General features: G+C 35.6%; 1 protein-coding gene across 5 annotated transcripts in view; it reads right to left on the bottom strand.

Annotated features, from left to right (window-relative positions):
- Window positions 1-9,668: 9,668 nt before the first annotated feature.
- Window positions 9,669-20,615, bottom strand: part of cdh4 (cadherin 4, type 1, R-cadherin (retinal)) — a 473,468-nt gene continuing 462,521 nt past the window's right edge. For 4 of the 5 annotated variants that reach the window (XM_073915480.1, XM_073915481.1, XM_068224104.2 and 1 more), the window contains 4 exons: window positions 18,945-19,178; window positions 16,137-16,276; window positions 15,813-15,977; window positions 9,669-11,544 (listed from right to left, as the gene is read on the bottom strand). In XM_073915480.1, the coding sequence (XP_073771581.1) occupies window positions 11,338-11,544; window positions 15,813-15,977; window positions 16,137-16,276; window positions 18,945-19,178 (746 nt within the window). In that variant the 3' untranslated portion in view covers window positions 9,669-11,337. The remainder of the gene's footprint in view (window positions 11,545-15,812; window positions 15,978-16,136; window positions 16,277-18,944; window positions 19,179-20,615) is intronic. The other variant, NM_131086.2, reaches the window with a different exon arrangement.

Raw genomic sequence — 20,615 nt, 5'->3', positions numbered from 1 at the left:
CGAGACAAAACAAAGAAAGAAAAGCTTTTTTTTTTTTGCATTATGATTATTCTATCTGTTTCTGAATACTGTTAGACTTCCCAGAAAACTGTCATAAAGAGCTATTCAAACCATCTTCCCAAACCGTATTCATAACACAAAATCTATAGAACAAAAATTTTATCTATTGCAATGTTAGATTTTTCAGGTGATATAAAGGGTTACATACATCTGACAGTAATATTACTTTGAATATTACTTTGAAATGTTTTGCTATAAATGTTTAACTTTTCTGAAGGATTCTTACTCAATTTAAAAAGTTTAATTTATGCGTTGATATTTATAAAGATTTTAAACAGTCAAGTATTTAAATTTATTTTAGACAAATTAGAAAAGTAATTTAAAAACAATGGGCTTTCTGCAATAGTGTTTTTCAGCCAAGAGTAAACTCTTCCGGTGAAAGGTTAATGTGACTATTTTAAATCTTATAAGGTTCTTTTTACAACATGGACATTGACTTACATAATGTAATCAAAATACAATCAGTTAAATAAATGTAACCATTCATTAGGTTGTTCAAGCATAAACCGAGATGATAGATTGTGTAAACTCTAGTCACTGGCAGCAGTGCAAAAACTCCATCGAAAATACTGGAGTAAAATATTCATTGATTCATTTTCTTTTCGGCTTAGTCCCTTTATTAATCAGAGGTCACCACAGCAGAATGAACCGCCAACTTTTCCAGCATATGCTTTACACAACAGATGCCCTTCCAGCTGCAACCCATCACAGGGAAATGGAGTAAAATACATTTTTATATTTTAAAGAGATGGCAGAGAAAAATGGAATTCAACACTTCGTATCTGGTCTGAGACCACTTTCTATCGCATGTCTATCAGGCAGTGAAAATCACGTATTTTAAAAAAAACAAACTGATATTAAACGTGGCAATTTTGTAATGGAAATTCAGTTTACCAGAAGCTTGTCTGTGTGCATACCCCATTTAAAATGCTTAATTAGTATTTTTTTACCTTACCCTGCCCTGGTGTAAAATTTAAACTGTTGTATATTTTAATTAGCCAGCTTATTCTGTCGACATGATGTAGCCTAATTTTTTTCTTATGAGTTTTGTTATTTAAAGGAAAGGACACTGCATCCAAACAGCATTCTTGACAGATAAATAAGTTACAAAGGAATTTCCAGCTTAGTTTTTACATCAAATAACATTAGCATGATTATATTGGTGGATTAAATTACATTCGGTGTCTTGTACTTTACTCTGGTGGCTTTTAAGGGGGATAGTTCACCAGTTATGGAGATCTAGCCTGAAGAAATATTATAAGTAAGCAATTAATAAAATGTCTGCGGAAACCGTTTTCCCCTTGCTCCATTACAGCCATAGTAACGTTAGTGCAGCGTCGTCTGACATACACACCACACTACATTTCTACTCAGTAAACAATACATATTACAGCTACAAGCTTTCACGGGATTGTTATACTGAATTGCGAGTGTGTCTTACCTGTTTTATGATGTTTTAACGTTGGGTTGGAAAGGACGACGACCAAACAAAGCGTTATCGTGCGCGCACTTTTATTTTGAAGTCGCGCTTCGAATCTCACCAAATCTCCGGAAAGGTATCAGTAAGGTGAGCGTTGTTTGTAAAAGAGCGAGCAACAGTGCTATGAACAAAATTAAACCCCCATTTACTATCGTGTGTATTTTGGATATATATATATAATTATATATATATATATATATATATATATATATATATATATATATATATATATATATATATATATATATATATATATATATATATATTATTTTATTTTTATTTTTTTCTATTCGTTTATTATTTGGTCAAAACCAAAAAGTGTTACTTTGTGCCCCGCTCTTTCCTATGTCTTGCTGGATGGATCACATTGAAGCTGAATACTTCAAATTAATTTATATTATTTCAGTCAATATAGCTATGTCAGTTTTGTGGTTTGAGTTTCGCAGAACCCTCTAAGCGCTTCATTTGTTGTGCTTCTTTGTCTACAGTAACATCAATTTCTAACTGATTATGTATTTAAGACGGCTTTTGATCAATTTATTTAGCAGAGTTTTTCTAATATGGGATTTGCACATGTCCTTTTTAAAAGAAAACATTGGTTAGTGTAGTGTAGTGTAGTGTTAGTGCGACTGAACATTTGCACGTTTGAGTGATTCACGGTGCAAGACCGAAATCCTCATCCTATTTCAGCTACCAAACCCCAAGTTTTTGACAGAAAGCCTGAAAACCAAATTTCCATTATGGTTGAGCATCTTCCACTAGGCGTTGACTCCGTGACATCAGCTGCAGAAATGGAGAGATCTTTCCCAAAAGCAAACAAGATCTCCAAGAGCCAGAAGGAAATGCAGCAGCTCAAAGAACTGCCTATAAACGGCACTAATAGTAAGTCATATTTACATTCTGATATGAATATCCAGTGTTTTCCTGACATAATTATATACTTACTATTAAAACCTAATGTTTGATAGACAGCTGTTTTCTTAAAGAGCTCTTTTAACACATTCCTGTAACATCCACAGTAACTAGCAGCAGTTTGCCAGTAACAGAACAAAAGTCCTGTATTTACTCTATTTATCTTGTCGTGTTCACAGAATTATATGTATATTTTCACTGTCATTTTCACAAAGCAGCTTTAAAATACAGAAACACCACATAAATACAGTAAAATACAGTTCAATAGTGTGTCATTTACAAAAACAGTGAGGCTACAGCAGGATGTACATATGATTATAATAACTTCTGGCATTGTTAGTTCATATTGATGATATTATCTCATCAGTTGGCTAATCACAGTGCTGCAGTTAATGAATAGCAGAAACAGAAAATGCTGAAATAGTAAATGCTAAATATTAAGGTCTATTATTAGGCCATTCAAGTGCATCTTAATGAAACGTTTGATGTTGAATCTCATATTCAGCTTTTCTGACCCAACTTTAGTCTAAAATCCCACAGTAAAATGAAGTATTCGCTTTTCTGTTTAAAAATAAAGTGCACTCAACGTGTATTTTTATATTGTTTGGTGTATTGACCATTTATTTGTGTACCCAGTTTTATAAAACATGAGAATAATCACATATTATTATAGTTGATTACAATAAATAATAATAAAATACAAAATAAAAGTGAAATTTCATGATTAAAGTATGTTTAAATCATGGTAAACGTGTGGTTTAGTTGTTTAGTATATAGTTGTTTAGTGGTTTAGTATATATATATATATTTGAGTGTTTGTTTTTGGTGAATGTTCATCTAATTTCCTCTTAAATTACTGTGGAGAATTGTGTGAAGATGTGCAATTGTTTTCCTTTAACAGACGACAAGAAGGAGAAAGTGAAAGAGACGAAGAAGAAAAAGAAGAGCAAAGTTGCTTTGTTCATCAGAGCGGCCTTGAGATGGTTCTGCTTCTCTCCCAGCTATGAGCCTTTCAGATTTCCATCCTCTGATGGTAAATGATGCTTTTGGCATCTAGATATGTTTTAGACTATAATGTTGTGAATAAACTGTATTTTTACTGCCCTTATCTGGAGTTTAACATGAAACTAACTGTGTGTATGTGCAAACTGCAATCATTTGTCTTCTAACATTATGAGGTCTATGAGAAGACGGTGGTCAAAAAGGAGGAAGTGAAGGAGATGATGCAGAAGGAGGAGTTGGTGTAGAAGGAGTTGGAGGTGGTGATGATGGAGGAGGAGGTGGTGGAAAAGAAAGAGTAGGTGGTGGAGAAGGAGGAAGTGAAGGAGATGATGCAGGAGGAGGAGGTGGTGGAGAAGGAGGTGGGGATGACAGAGAAGGAGGTGGTGGAAATGGAGGAGGAGGTGAAAGGACAGGAAAGTGAGGAGGTGGAAAAGAACATGAAGGAGAAAGAGACAATAACTAACATTGTAAGGAAGGAGGAGGTGGAGGAGAGGGTGGTGAACAGGAGAAGGATGACGACAAGGACAATTTACAGTTTGAAAGAGGAGATGAACAGAAAGTTCCCAATACAGAAGCAGCATATGTGGCCCAACAACAGACCTGCCTCCAAGGCCCAAGCTGCACGGCGGGGGAAAAAACCGTCATGTTCTGTTATGGGGACAGAGAAAAGTGTAAAAACTCAATGAAGTTGTGTTGAACAAAACAGAAGAGAGTGTGTTGTGTTTATCTGCTTAATTTCTGCTTCAGAAGTGTTAAATGTGTTCTAACAGGTTTTGAACATTCCTACAAATATCTTCATTTCTGTTTAACCCGAAGAAAGAAAGTCAAACTGGTTTATAACAGCTGAAGGCTGAGGAAATAAGGACAGAATTAATATTTTGGTTGAGCTATTCATTTCAAGGCCTAAAATTTAGCTTTTGAGATTTAAGACTCCACTGATACCCTAATTTCTCAATAATGTTCATTTCTGGTGACTGGGCTGGCCTTTCCTAGAGCAGCTAGACCTTCTTTGCTTTCAGGAGCTTTGATGTGGAGGCTGAAGTATGAGGAGCGCTGCCCTGCTGGAGAATTTGCGCACTCCTGTAGTTTGTAATGGGCAGCAAAATTGTTGGGTTGAACGCAGTGAATAAAAGCACAGGAGGGAACCAGCAGTCTGGATGCAGCTAACACACATTACTATGAGCTACAGTATTACATATTTCTTTATCACACACACTTTGTCTGCATTTTACTGATTTAAAGATGGCCATATCTAATGTGTAATCACTGACAAAAAATAACTAATTTTTACCCATTCTGACAAATAATACACCAACAAACAATAGACAAACAATATACCATTTCACAAAGATTATATATATATATATATATATATATATATATATACATACATTTCACTTGTGGGTGAGCAAGAAAATCACTGAAAATAAACATCACTTTCGAGTTGAGCAATCCATTTCATTTTTACATCACATACACTTACCATTTCCATTAAGCTTTATTCAACATCCTCCTATTTACTCTGCCTCACGTGGTTCTAAACATTAAGTTGGTGTGTAACACAAAATAAGATATTTTGAAGAATGATGGAAGTCATTATCCACTGACATCCATTGTGGGAAGAAAATACTATGGAGGTAATTGGTTGCAATTTCCAAAATTATTTAAAACATATTTTGTGTTCAACAGAAGAAATAAACTTGAAATATTTGGAATAAACGGGGTGAGAGTAAATGATAGCCTAACAATTTTTTTTTTTTCATTTTTGGGTGAACCATCCCTTTAAATAAACTGCACTATTTAATTACATATGACATAACGTGTCAGGGCGATGCAGTGGCGCAGTAGGCAGTGCTGTTGCCTCACAGCAAAAAAGATGCTGGTTCGAGCCTCGGCTGGGTCAGTTGGTGTTTCTGGAGTTTGCATGTTCTCCCTGGGTTCGCGTGGGTTTCTTCCAGGTGCTCCGGATTCCCCACAGTCCAAAGACGTTGTAAAGGTAAATTGGGTAGGCTAAATTGTCCGTAGTGTATATGAGTGTGTAGCATGAAATTAGCTCATTTTATGAATATTAATAATCAACAACAACGGTTTATTCTTAATTATTAATATTCCGGCTTAAGCTTCGGTCAGTTTGGTCAAACAAACATATGATTGTAAATGATCATGCTCGCGCGACCGAGCGGATTCCCAGATTATGAATATTAATTATCAACAATAACGAATTATTATTAATCATTAATATTCCGGATCAATTTATTGTTAACTTGACCAAACGAACACAAGCAGAGCCGCCGCTCTTCCGAGCGGACACTGTAATTTATTCATTTAGAAAAAGGGAATTTAATTGCTACTTCTTGTGAAGTAGATTAATCATTCAAAAGTTTTAAACAACTTATAATAGCAAGGCAGGGAAATCTGTATTTCAGTGACATTTTCTCGTGAGGCAAACAATACAATTCATTTGATTATAAATGGAATTTATTGACTAGTCAGACGTAACGAACAAACAAACGCACAAACATACATTAAACACAAAACAAAGGTAAACCACGTGGAGATATCGGGTCTATAGAACGTGTAACAGCAAAGAGACATAGTAAAGCTAGAAAATATAGATTTCAGGTAACAGAGTGGCAAAACTTTCAGTTCCACACGCACCATTACGGACCACCAAGGTTATAAAAAACACCTATTTGATAAAAGGGGCACAGCTTAATCGCATAACTAAAATCACCTGGTTTTTCATGTCTGGAGGTCTCTTTATGCGTCTCTCTTCCGTCGTGATGAAAACTACTCTTGATGTCCTTTGATGCGTGGAGTTTGTAATGCAGTTCGGACGAACACGATCGCAAACTTTAAACTGAATTTACTTTGCCGGAAAATAAAGAAAACGTGGCGGGAAAGTCCATGCGGCTGTGAAGAGCCGTGTGGCCCTTAAAGGGACCACCGTCAATGATGTTCCTTTTTGGGACGTTCTCTTTCCTGCCCAGATGTTTGGGGGAAAGTGTGCTTATACCTGCGGGTCACGTGACAACCCGTACAGCATTCTGACCAATGATTTCAGGGGAAAGTTTGCGCGCGAACCTTCCTTTGTCTCTGGGCTGCGCGTATGCAAATTTGAGCGCTCGCCTAAAGCATGCGGACAGGCATTTAATACAGGGCTTTAAAGAATAAAACAATGCGAGTTATGGTCTCAATCTATGCATCATGTGTTATAAAATGTCGAGGGCATTCTATTGACACCAAACACTCTACAAGTACATCACATTAAAGGTACATTAACATAGTTCCCATATCCTTACATCATTGATGCTTTTAAAAAGGCCTGAAAGTACGAATGTGTATAGTCTATATCAGGGATTGTACACATTACAAAAGTTAAATGAAATTAAACAAGAGATTTGGGTTCTAAATGTCTTTGTTTAATTTTGAGGAATGTCTTGTCTGTGAGCAGAACGTTGGCTAAAGAGGGTTTCTTTTCTTTCTTATCTTATCTGTCATGTTCTTTTGAAGTAGGCAGAGAGTGGTTCTGTAAAGTCTCCCAGACTTGTTAACATGTCACCACGGATTACTAAGTCAGACTTTTCGTCGCCAAGTGATTTTATTGTCCTGGCGATTCACCCAGATTGTTTTCTGGAATGTTAAATGGAATGTTTATTTCCAGAATGCAGGTTACAATATGTTACAAGTGAATGAGTGTGTGTGTGTGTGTGTGTGTGTGTGTGTGTGTGTGTGTGTGTGTGTGTGTGTGTGTGTGTGTGTGTGTGTGTGTGTGTGTGTGTGTGTGTGTGTTACCCAGAGATGGGTTGTGGCTGGAAGGGCTTCTGCTGCATAAAAACGTGCTATATAAGTTGACGCTTCATTCCACTGTGGCGACCCCGTGTTAAAAAAAAAGGACTAAGCCGAAAAGAAAATGAATGAATGAATGAATAACTTGTCACTAATGACAAATCATTGTGAATTCTACACACAGCCAATATAATTAACTTCACAAAAGCTTCCATGCACTGACCTGTAAAAGTGCAAGCATTTTTCATGACAAAATGCACTAAAAAGCTGGCTTTCACTGTGTAAGATGCGACAGAACAGAACAAAATGTCTGACTAATGAACAACACAGACTTAAAATTAAACAATATTGTAGATTGAACATGGGATAATTTCCCAGGTGAAAGTCTTCCATGCATAATTTCAGATAGACAGAATCATTTGCAACTTGACTTGACTTATCTTTTTATTATAATTATGAACATCATTTATGGTGACACAGTAGCTAAGTGGTTAGCACTTTCACCTCACAGCAAGAAGGTCGCCGGTTTGAGGTGCCAACTGGTTCAGTTAACATTTCTGTGTGGAGTTTGCATGTTCTCCCCGTGTTCGCATGGGTTGCCTCCTATACTCCGGTTCCCCCACAGTCCAAGGACATGCAGTACAGTTGAATTGAATAAACTAAATTGGTTGTAGTGTATGTGTTTGAGTGTGGGAGGGTATGGGTGTTTCCCAGTACTGGATTGCAGCTGGAAAGGCATCCGCTGTGTAAAACATATAAGTTGGCGGTACATTGCACTGTGGCAACCCCTGATTAAAAAAGGGACTAAGCTGAAGGAATATGAATGAATGAACATCATTTACTTGTTTGCAAAGATACAATCTAAGCTATACAAGGCCTGGGTAATCATCAACAAGCAGAACAACTGTATTTTGACAGCGAGCTGCACATGCATCTGTTCAGCAGGGTATGTGAATGTACATTTTTACATTTCATTCTAAGCGTTCATTCAGTGTCCACAGTTTAATTAACCATATTTAACCATTTTTGCTGAAATCATTCCTGTAATGAAAAACAAGTAATGTGTATGATTCAGCGTAGCTTGAACTTACCTGATATGAAATGAGAACAACAGAGTCGAACATTTTTAATTAGGTCCTCACTCCACTCAGCTTCCTTTTAGCCAAAGACGTCTGCGGTTGGCATTAAAAGCAGTGTGGTGTACAGTAAAAGTTAAGTTTTCTAAGTTTTCTATCGAATTTGCCATCCTACCGCACAACATGACATCTAATCGGTCTCTTTTTGCTACCGGGAACCCGTGTGACGTCATGAGTGACGTAGGTTGGTAATTCGTCTAAAGCTTCCTATTAAAAATATGAATTTAAAAGATATATTTGTGAGGGGTGTAATTATATATGCTGAGCACCGTATATAGTTCCTTTCAAGATAAAATCATAAACTGTTCAGAGAACCGAATGGCTAGAATAGTTTAGCAAAAATAAAGCATAAAAAGCAGCCGATTCATCCTAACAATAAAACAAATTAGATGAACATGTAAAGTCTCTCAAGAGAATCAATTCCTGTACCGTTTTCACTCTCATTACCCAAATGCGATTTCATACATTTTTATGCTCTTTAAATTTAATCCTCTCCCAGAGATTCATCATTAGTGGTGAGCCTCATGTTTTAATTATGCCATATGCCCTCTGAGTACACTGACCTTTCCCTGGGTCAGGAAAAAAAATTGCTTCATGGTTTATTTTAATCCATGTGAAGCTTCCTATCACATAAGTGTTGTCATCATCAGACAGAATGCTTCGTTATTGTGTATGAAGGCAAATGTGTAGGAGGAGTACCCATCTAAAGTTATGTTAAGTCAATGTTAATTTAATGGTAATGCATGGAGATTCAGAAGTTCTAACGATAATCACACTGCCATTCTGAAATGGCCTGATTTTTTTAGGCCTAATCAGAAATCCCATACTCGATGTATATCAGCTAAATTCAATTGTCCATTGATGGCGTAATGCTCACTCATGTCCAAAAATCAAAAAAAAAAAAAAAAAAAAAAAAGAACAGCTAAAAAGAAACATGGAAGTATGAATGAGAAGAATTGAGACATGACCCTCCCAGCAAACAATTTTGTGTTTAATTTACGTCCAATAGACATCTAAATGTAGACAGCTTGGCTAAACTTGGGCTGTCAGTGAAAATCTAATAGACATCTAAGAATAGCCCGAAACTGTGTAGTCATTCACTTCTGTTTATTTGATGATTAGTCTAGTTTTGGCCTATTCTTAGATGTCTATTAGATTTTTACTGACAGCCCAAATTTAGCCTTGTTTTAGACAAGATGGCTATATTTAGATGTCTATTAGACGTCTTTAAAAACGAAAATGCTTGCTGGGCCTATTATGGACAGGACAGAGACTGAGAATGGTTCATATTACATTTTTTACCCAAACTGTGATTGTTTATTCTCTAAAGCACATCCAATATTTGAGATGAATGGACAGAGAAATCAGTTACACTGAATGGTGAAGCAGGCATGACTGTGAGCTTCTCTGCAGTGCAGGTTCAGACTTCATCCATGAACAGAATGTATGAGACAGACTTTTTTCAGCGGACAAGACAAAAATGAACTCAAACAACATAAAGTAAACCTAATAAAACATGAGACAGATGTGTAAAAAAAACCCTAGAGATACAGAAATAAGCTTGCATACACACACATACACATTAAAACCAGCAGGCCCAGACACTGTCATTTAGCCCAACTCAGTACTTGAAGAGCAGCAAATGTTTCAAATAATACTTCAAAAATAAGTATTTTACAGCATTTAAACATTTTTGAATCTTTTTTGTTTGTTTTTTATTTCTTTCAGATTATATTTATTCCGTATGGTGTATATTCTTTGCCAACTACTTTTCACATTCTGACCACAGAGGAACAAGTGCGAGAGATTTGAGACATTGTTTTGAAAGAAGTCATGCACGTATAATATTTTAATCAACTTATAAAGTTAGAAAAGGGGAATGTTCAAGACAAAAAAAGAGAAGGTTTCTTCTGATGCAATCCTTTTAGAGTCGGGTTTCTTCAGCCATCACTTTTAGTCTCACTGTCTGGCAACTTGTCATGCCTAAATTACCTTTACAGATCGGAAACGCAACACAAAATCGTACAAGGCAGGCAAGAGTATGAGCTAAAAGGCATTCTCCAGTAATATTTTTCTTCTTTTAAAATAAAGAACTTGATTTTTTTTACACAACCATTACACAACATAACATTATATGGTCGTGGTCGGTCAAGTTTTAAAATAAAAATAATCAAAAAGAAAAGAAAAATGATTTTTTTTTTTGGTCGAATTGGATCACTGTACTTTATACGCTCCAATTTCTCAAGGGAGAATGAGATTGCTTAAGGGAAGATGAGTCTTGTGTTTGTCAACAAAACATTCTCTGTTTCCTTTGTTTTCCACGTAGTAGTCAAAGAGGCGTTCTGCACCGCTAATGCAGAGGTGAACGAAAAGCAGAAGGTAGCTGAGAGGAGCAGACAGGAACGGGGGAGTGTGCGCCCAACAGAAGAAACTTTTCAAAATGGCAACCGACCCTGAGATTGCAGGAGTCCGATACAAAACACACCACAAAAGGCACTTTATCAACAACAGTGCTTCTGTTCTACTGAAATTCAAGTTGAGAGAAAAAGTGTGTGTGGAGCTCTCATTAGTGATAAAGCGACTGGAAAAAAAACAAGTGTGCGCACTCGTTTTCTTTGATTCCTGCGCGCCGAGAGTTCGCTGTCCCCATCGCAACTCGATTCCATCTTGAGCCTTTAGGCCATCCGAGAGGAATGACAAAACAACACTGAAGAAACCACAACGCGAAATATTGTAAAAAGCCGTAAAATACTTGTGGATTGCAGCAAAGGTCCAGAGCAGGCTGCAGGGCAATATCCTCCCCTCTCCGTGCCTCCGTAGCGTGCAGAGGAACTTTTCTTGAGAGATAATCAGCCCACTTCGGAGGCTTGGCGTACAGCTTCTCGATAAAACATTCGAGATGCCAAAAGTCCCTCCTGGCCCCCTCTGTTCCCCTCCGTCTTCCTCTGGCTCGCACCTTCAGTCCTCCCCCCCTCCTCCGTAGAGGTCTGCCAGCTTTTTGAAGCGAGGACCCCAGTCATTGAGGTAGTCGTAGTCCTGTTCCCCAGAGCTGGAGGAGTCCAGGGAGCTGACAGAGCCCGCTGTGGAGCCGCTGCCCTCGTAGTCGAACACCAGCAGGGAGTCGTAGGGAGGAGCGGTGGGGTCATTATCTGCTGCACGCAAACCCTAATAGAAGACACAGACAACATAAAACACTGCTGTAAGGGGTCACATCAGGACAGGTTTCCTTGATCGTTTCAGATTAAAGATCTTGATGCACTATGAAACGCTGTGTAACTTCCTCCTTATTGGAAAGAAAAAGGTATTTTTTGTTACTGCCGTTTTTTTCTGCGTCGGATGAATCACATCATGTCTGTGTTTACTTGTCAGTGACTTTGTTTGACCAGTTCAGTGTTGTTCTTGTAGCTTTATAATTGTTAGATTCATTTTATTTCAGGTAGTCGCCAAGGCAACAGGTCAAATTTGAAGTACTTCAAGTACTAACATTGCTAAAGCTACATGTAAAGCCAATTCAATTGCACACACACATTCTATATGCTCTAGTTCAGAGATGCCCAAGTAGGGCCTGCGGGCCAAAGCTGGCCCATTATAACCTTTGATTTGGCCCACCTTACTATCTGAGAGAAGAGTGAGAATGATAGAGAGGGTTGGTGCAAATGCCTTTAACACAAAGTTTGTAATTTTTAATTTGATGTAACCTTTTTGTTTGTCCTATTGCTGAGCTACAAAAAAGCAAACGGAAATTAAATGTTTTAACTAAATGCTGTAAATGAATCAGATTTTTAAAAATGTAAATACTGTCACTTGATTGACTATGTAGAAGACATTGTTGACTAAATCAAGGCAAAAACTAATTCTAACACTAATATACATTAATTCTGTTATAAATTAGATTGTTCTGTTTTTACTGTAATTAGTTCATTATAAATGTAAAACAAATACTGTAATAATGTAAAGCAAAACATGTAAAGCAAAACATTAACATTACATTTTACATTAAATGTTATTAAATAAATTAGGAAATTACCCATGGTAACTATATTTACCTTGGTTTTTGGCCCTTTATAAGGAAAACTTTTGGGCACCCAATTCAATTCCAAATCTCCAAAATGGATGAATGGGGTATGTGCATACAGACTTTTGATTTTTCAGTCAGCCAGCCCAAGCGCTTCCGGTGAACATTCCAATATCGCCACATTTAAGATCTGATGTCTTTAGAAATTTTCAACTTCCTGATAGACATATCAGGCATGTAGCCAGCTTAATGTAAGGGGTGATTCTTTTTTTCTCAAAATGTGGACCTTTTTGCAGTTATTCGCCTCATTTTCTATTTAATTTTTAGATTTAAATTCTACATTTTAAGCACTATTTTTCATCGGATTAGCCTGTGGGATGGTCATCATAATTACACTTTTTATGTACCAAAATATTGCCCTAAAATTTACAATGAAGAAAAATGAATTAATATTTTTTTTTATAAAATTGATTATATCATTAAAAAAAATAGGAATTAATTTTTAAAATTAAAATCTGTAGCCTATTGTCAATAATAAGGCAACATTCCTCATCAGAATTTGGCTATTTGAATAATAAAAAGTTAAAACATAATACTAATAATAATAATAATAATAATAATAAAAGAGCTTCATGATTTGTCTAGCATCTCTTGTAAAAAGTACATTTGATTCAGGGTTAAGAGCAATAGCCAATGTATTCAATATGATTTTAATATGGTCCTCTTTTGGTGCCTCATACTTTTTTACAATTCATTTTTTTTTTAAATAGAATAAAATTTACTTGTCAAATATTTCCTCTATTTAAAAACAATACAGTTTTGAAAGATGACTTCACTTACATCCGAGTGTATGTTTTCTTGCACTAGATGTTGAACTTATGAAAAATAATAGTTTGCATTGGTCAAAACTAATGTGACAGTCAACAGATCATTTATCTTGATCTTAAAGTCTTTCTCAATGGGTTATTTTCACAATTAATGATAGTGTCACAGACAAAATAGGACAAATGAGTTCATGTATGAGACAAATTCTGGACCTTTGTCATTGAGGGGTGGGTCTTTTGAAACACTAGCTGGGCATGTAGCCCATTGATGATTTTATTATTTTTTTTTTTTTTTGTTTTTGTTAATGATAGCTTATTTTTGACTGTTACTCAATTTTGAATGTAAGCAAAATTCTCAGCAGCCATCTTTGAAGCGCCTCTTGGGCATGCAAGTGGAACTTCTGTCTCTTTGAATGCAACTTCAAATGCTCCAAAACTGTTTACCGAGCTTAAAAATAAATTTCATATTTGGAATCACCAATGGAATTTAACAGCAACTGTCTCTTAAAGTTTGTTTTTTAAACTTTCAAAAAAAAAAAAAAACACTTGAAAGGAGCAAAATCAGACATCATCCTGTCAATCAAACTATGTAAATGTAATATGAACTAAAACATGATCACACTAGTACTCTATAGAAAACAATGCTTAGACTTTTAAAGATGTAGTGTGGCGCATCCAGTGTACAACTTCCTTGTGGGTTTCACAGTACAAATCTGCACCATAGATTTTTTGCAAATTTATCAAATCATTATAAATTGTAAAATCCCAAGCTTGATTTTTCAGATGCATGAATTAAACTTAAGCAGACATGTTACAGTGCACCTAGCATTGAATAATTCCAAGAAGCTTATAAGAAACAAAGTCTTTCAAATGTTGTAGCTTTTGTCAGGAAAATAAGACTTGGTGCTGTTTGATGCAGTTGACAGATTACAGTATGGGTGCATAAATTCAAAAAGTAACAGTGTCAAAATAAATGAATGTCTCACATCTCGTGTAATCGTTCAATCAGTGTTTCAACTGCAGAAAAACAGCTTGTAAACAATGTCATGTAGTATTACATTTACCTCAGGCAAGTCATTCACTGTCCACAGCTTGTTAGTTTACTAGCGAAACAAACTGTGGAGAAGAATGTTTCTCTAAATATTTGCACTATATTAGCAGTACATTCATGGAATTTTGCGTAATCTGTACATGTTTAAAAAAAAAAAAAAAAAAAAAGGTACACGGTGTTACAAATAATGTTCCTCAAGGAACAGTTTTGTACCTTTGTAAAGTTGTACCTATTATGGAACAGAAAAGACCTCTTATGATACTGTTCTGTACCTTTTATGGTACAATTAAAATGACGGTAAACAATTATTCTCATGTAAAAGGTACATTAGTTTTGGACAACTCCTTCTTTATTACAAAATCTATGAAAATAAACATGACTTGAAAGGCAAAGTGATTTTATAAATAATTTTCATATAAAACATGAATCATTTAAAATTTAAAGAAACCCATAAACATTAATTAGGTTCTATAATACAAAACAACTGGTACAACAAAACTTTAGATATGTAATATAGATATGTAAAATAGAGATGTAAAACTAATCAAACATTGTGCATATCTCATTATAATACTTTCGCATAATTTTATTTCTATTTTAAAATTAGGTAAATTAAATGAACTTTTAAGTGATTACAAATGTATTGTGTGAAAGTTGAAGAAAAAAAAGGTGTCATATTGTACATGAGAGCATGTGTTTCTATAATTCTTGTGAAAAGAGTTGAGAAATCTTTTAGCAAAAATAGTTCTTTTGATTTATTTTCAAGTATTTTTTATTCTTTATAGTAAATTGAAAAGATGCAATTACTCAAAAGAAACTTAAAAAAAATATTGTTTAAAAATAGATTTGATGTGTTCTTTATTGGTAAAACATTGTACCATTTTTTTCTGAGAGTGTACAGTAAGTGATATTTGAACTATTTATTGCATATGTTTAATTAAATCTCAATGGAAATCCAGAGTGTAAATGATGTGATAACGTGTGAAATTGTTAATGTAATGAGTTTATCTACTCACATCTTGAAATTCATGTAAAACGTATTGATTCTATAACAAATAATACAAAAATAGCACAATCCCAGTTTGTGTGTGAAACATGTTGTATATTCTAGTGTGTAGCTCCAGCTACTCTGCATATCTTAAGGCTGCCTAAGGTTGGGAAAGAGTTGCTTAGGTATATTTTAACAAGATTAAGTTTTAATACATCACACTTTGTTTTACACTGAATTTAATATATATTCTTATGTGAAGTCTACTTACAATTATTATTTTTTCTTTGTCCCAGAAGGCTCAAAAGTAGAATAATAATAATAAAAATGGTTTAATTCTAAAGGTTCAAGTTGGTGTTAAATCACAAATTCTGAATTATTTCCACCAAAATAAACAGATTATATTGTAAGTTGACTCCAGGGAAGGAAATGATGACCTCTTTAAGAACGGCTTTGCAAATAAACACTGTTTTTTCCTCTACCGCTCTGCAGGCATTAGTCAGAATTAAGGCCTAACTAGATTATGTTCTAAGACAAGAAACAGAGGGCACATACGTCAGTGATGAACTCCCCGATGTCTCCTGGGTGTGGTACCGTTGGCCGGACAGGATACTGAGATTCTAGGATAACGGGTCTCTCGTCCACTCTCCGCACACCTGCAGGCTTGCTCATTATGTGATCTAGAGACTCGGGCTGCTGCAGCTGACTGAGGTCATAGTCCTGCAGCAGAAATAAAAATATAGCAGCGCGGGTCTGAAACAAGGTCAGAAACGCTCTTGAAACAGAAAAGAAGCGGCAGCAAACTATTGAAAATTTAAAAACAGCCTTGACTTGTCAATCGATAAAAACACATACTGTACTGCGGTGTGTGACACTGACCTGATCTTCCTCTCCTCCTCCCTCTTCATCATACTTCAGAATGTTATCTCTGACGTCATCCTCAGGGTCGATCAATAAGGGTTTTGTCTGACGCTCTTTCTCCCTTCGCTTCACCCACACCACGAAGAACAGAACCATACCTTTCAAAACAAACAGAGGTGTCAGTCACCTGTTTTCTGACTTTGACAAAGCATCAGATGCACATGACTTATTTAGTGCCCAAGGCAAAATAAGACATGACTAAAGAATACAATACAAACACATTCTGACATTCAAATATAACAACTACTAAGTTAAAATGTGTCAAGTCTAAGCTAGGTTCGTCTACATTAAAGATTTGGGGTCTATAGGCTCCGATATACTTCAAATTAGGTTCCATTTCATTCTTCGTTTGAGGGCAAAAAGAAGTTTGAAAAGGCTGAGTGACAGTATGCTGTTTTTGAACGCCCCCATGCTGCAGTAGGTGGTGTTGTAAATGTGTCATGCTGCTCGCGTGTACTCCACTGGAACATGAGAGCACCAAATCTTTATATTGTTTTCTATTTGCTGCGTACAGACACAGAGGAGCATCGCCAGTGTGCAGACACTCATAGAAAACAGTGTTTAGACCTTAAAATAAAAGTACTCCACTTCGGTATCCTTAATATCTCAAGTTATTGTACAGCTGCAGTTACATCTCAGCAGGCACAGGATTTCAGCATGTGTGGAAATGAAAATTGGGTTGACGTCAGAACGCAATATCAGACTGACACCAGTGTCCAATCTTTAATGGTTGATCTTCAAAATCAACCAAATATCAAGGTCTAATGATGTTAAAGCTTGACTTTGTGTGGACATTACTACTATCAGACATTGGATTTTGGCTGCCATACCTGATGAATAAATCAGTATTTGTTGTCAATATGACATTGGTTTAAGATGTTGGCTTTCCAACACAACCTAAAATCAACCAAATATCAACATCATTTGATGTTGTTATACTGGACATAAAATACCATTGTACTTTGATGCTGGCTAGACACTGAATTGTGGTCATCTGACATCACAAGCTAAATCAAACCTAATATTAACGTCTCATGACGTGTGCCTGCTGGGATCTGCTTTGTAATTTGATGGTTGCTCAAAAGAAAAAGAAAAAAAAAACACCCCCCAAAAGTTTGTTTTGGTGAGCTGTTTCGAAATGCTGAAATGAACACAAAATAAACTTTGTTATGGCCAGATTTTGTAAAAAAAATTAAAATTCTTTCATTATTTACTCACCCTTTACATGTTTCAAACCCGTTTGAAACAGGTTAAAAACAAAAGAAGATGTTTTGAAAAAAGTTACAAACCTGTAATTATTAAATTCCATATAATTCGTTTTTCTTACTATGGAAGTCGATGGTTTACAGGTTTTCAGCTTTCTTTAAAATATCTTCATTTAGTGTTCAACAGAAGAAAGAAACTCATAAAGGTTTAGAAACACTTAAATAGTGAGTACATTTTAATCTTTGGATGAACCATCTATTTAATGATTTTGGCCCGTTGGCATTTCTGTGTGATTTCTCCCTGTGTTTGCGTGGGTTTCCTCCGGGTGCTCCTAATTCCCCCAGTCTAAAGACATGTGGTATAGGTGAAATTAATAAGCTAAATTGGCTATAGTGTATGTGTGTGAATTCAAGAGTGTGTGGGTGTTTCCTAGTGTTGGGTTGTGGCTAGAAGTAGATCAGCTGAATAAAAACATATGCTACATAGGTAAGTTGGCAGTTCATTCCACTGTGGCAACCCCTAATTAATGAAGGGACTAAGGCAAAAAGAAAATGATTTTGGTCTGATTCAAGGCTTGTCAACTTTTTGTATAAAAAGCACAGCACTTGTACTCAATTGTGATGTCGAACAAGACTATTTATAAGTCTTGTTTTGTCCCCTGATACCCACAATAGCCAATTGATTTTTTTCAGCCACGTGACCTGGCAAGCAAAACAATGGGCTGTAATGGCAGCTTACACTGAAATCTCCATAGGAACACAGCACAAGCTGATGAGATTTTCTTTTGTTTCAAGCTATGGAAAAGTGGATCATGTCAACAGAACAAAAAAGAGATCTGAATGCAAAAATAAATTTTGGGTCCTTGCAATCCATATACCACATCAGCCCTTAAAAACCATCAGATCTCCAATTCTGAAATGTTTACATTCATCTTGTAAAATAAGCTGAAACAACACAGTTTCAGAGTTTTTTGGGACTACTTAATTGTTTTATGTTCAATCCAGATAAAGTTATCTTAATTGTTGGAAGAACTTTATTTCATAGTGTATAGTGTGTAAATGTCTGCTTTTACAGTATATTTGCTGTCTTCTTTTTTTGCTTAGAATAGTATTTGCTGTTAGGGATCATTTTCTGTTCAATTCTGCTATTCACACTTTGACTTCACATTTATTTAATCTTTAAGTGAACCACCTAAAGCTTCACAAATGGATATCACATGTTTTATTTTATAACGAAACATGTTATTAAACAGTGAAGTGCTGTTTAATAATAATAATGAAGTCCAATTCAACAAAACCAAATATATTGACAGTTTTGTTTTACCATGCGAGATGCTGTGGGTCTCCCACAAATCACCAAAGTAAAAAAAGATAAAGTTTAGGATCTTGATAATGCTGAGAAAATCTTGACTGAAAGTTAAATGAAAATTTATAATCAACAATTAAATGACAAGTTGAAAGGTTATTAATCTCCATTTACTAATGTTGTTGAGATTTGGTTTTGTTGCAGTCTCTGGATGAACCATCCATCCATTAATAAATCAAACCATCCATCACTTACTGAGCAGTATAATGATACAGATGAGGATGGTGATGATGGCTCCAGTTCCCAGCCCAGCCACAGTCACTGCACCGATCACAGTGCAATCTCCGTTTTCATCACAGGGACACACTTTGACCTTCAGGACGGAGGTGTTGGACAGGGGAGGGTTTCCAGAGTCAGAAACTAAAATGGGGACTCTGTACATGCCTGCCTCTAGGTAGGGGATCCGCAGTTTCAACTGGGCATAATTACCTAAACAGATGTAATAAATTAAAATCAAAATTCAACATTTGAAGACATGAACACGCATTATTTCCAGAACTGCCCTACAGCACTAATATTGAAACAATAATGTACAGCAGAATTATTAATAATTAAAACTTCATTTTAAAGAAATAATCCCATAATTCTTTAGTTTAAAAAAAACTTAACAAAAATAACAGCATCTGAGAAAAATGTAACTTTCGAAATGCCATTTTTGGTACAAACTTAATATGTTTTGGTTTCATGTTTTTAATTAATATGATATGTCTTAAAAAAAAACATGCTAGATATCTAAAGCAGATAACAATGACTACAAAATTAGAAAATTAAAACACTTCTACTAGTCCAAAGTTATTTTATGTTCCCTCAGTTTCTCTTTTCAATATGATCTTTATTATTAATTCCTTAGTGTATTGGTCCAATTAAAACAAGTCAATCTGAATGGTAACTGGGTTTAAAAAAAATAACCCTCAGGTTAATCATTTTTAATATATTATAACAACTGCTTTACTTAAAGAGAAACATATCAATTAAAATGGAATGTATTTTGTATACTTTTTGTCCTAATCATAACACTTATTTTAATCTTTATATCCTTCCTGTCATGTTCAGGTCAATTTTGACCAATTTACAACTTAAAACACTCATAAATATTGTGTTTTAAATCTGATTGCCTCAAGGCCTCATGATATCCCCCACACTATAGGGACTTGAACATATAAAAGTGATGATCCACTCTTTCATTAAATGTTGAGTGGTTCAATCAACCTTGTTACACCTGTGTAAGTGACGGCCATTGGAAATGAATGGGTCACCAGACTACATGCATCCATCAGACAGAAATCATCCCCATACACACCACCCCAACTCACTCACTCGCTTGCTCGCTCGCTCGCTCACTCACTCACTCACTCACTCACTCACTCACTCACTCACTCACTCACTCTTCAGAGTGGACAATGTCTTTAGCAGGTAAACATCTCTTTTACATTCTTGTGCAGATCCTCTAGCCAGTCTTACAGGGAAGCATAACTATTTTACGTTTTGTCAGTTTAGTGGTTAATTCGTTTAGTTTAATTTTAAAGTTCAATTCATACTAATTTATTTCTTTCACAGAGTCTAGCAGGAGCACTTTTAGCTTAGCTTAGCATCAATTACTTTATTGGACTGGATAAAATATAACTAGTGCTTGATTTTTGTCCATACGCACTATCAATATTCTCAGTCACTATCCCCTACATTAGTACACTAATAAATAGTCCGATTGAAGGTCTTAATGAAAATTCAAGCACCCGGTAGACAGGAAAGGATGCAGTTTTGTTTGTGCTTTGCTGACTGATAAATCATTCAAATGGATTAAAATTTCAATTTCTTTGGTCAGACTCTAAGATTATTATTTTAGCGAGCTGTCTGTTGGTAATGAAA

Source organism: Danio rerio, chromosome 11 (assembly GCF_049306965.1).
Source record: "Danio rerio strain Tuebingen ecotype United States chromosome 11, GRCz12tu, whole genome shotgun sequence".
Classification (NCBI taxonomy): domain Eukaryota; kingdom Metazoa; phylum Chordata; class Actinopteri; order Cypriniformes; family Danionidae; genus Danio; species Danio rerio.
The sequence above is the reverse complement of the archived record's forward strand: the minus strand, read 5'-3'. Positions and strand labels throughout refer to the sequence as shown.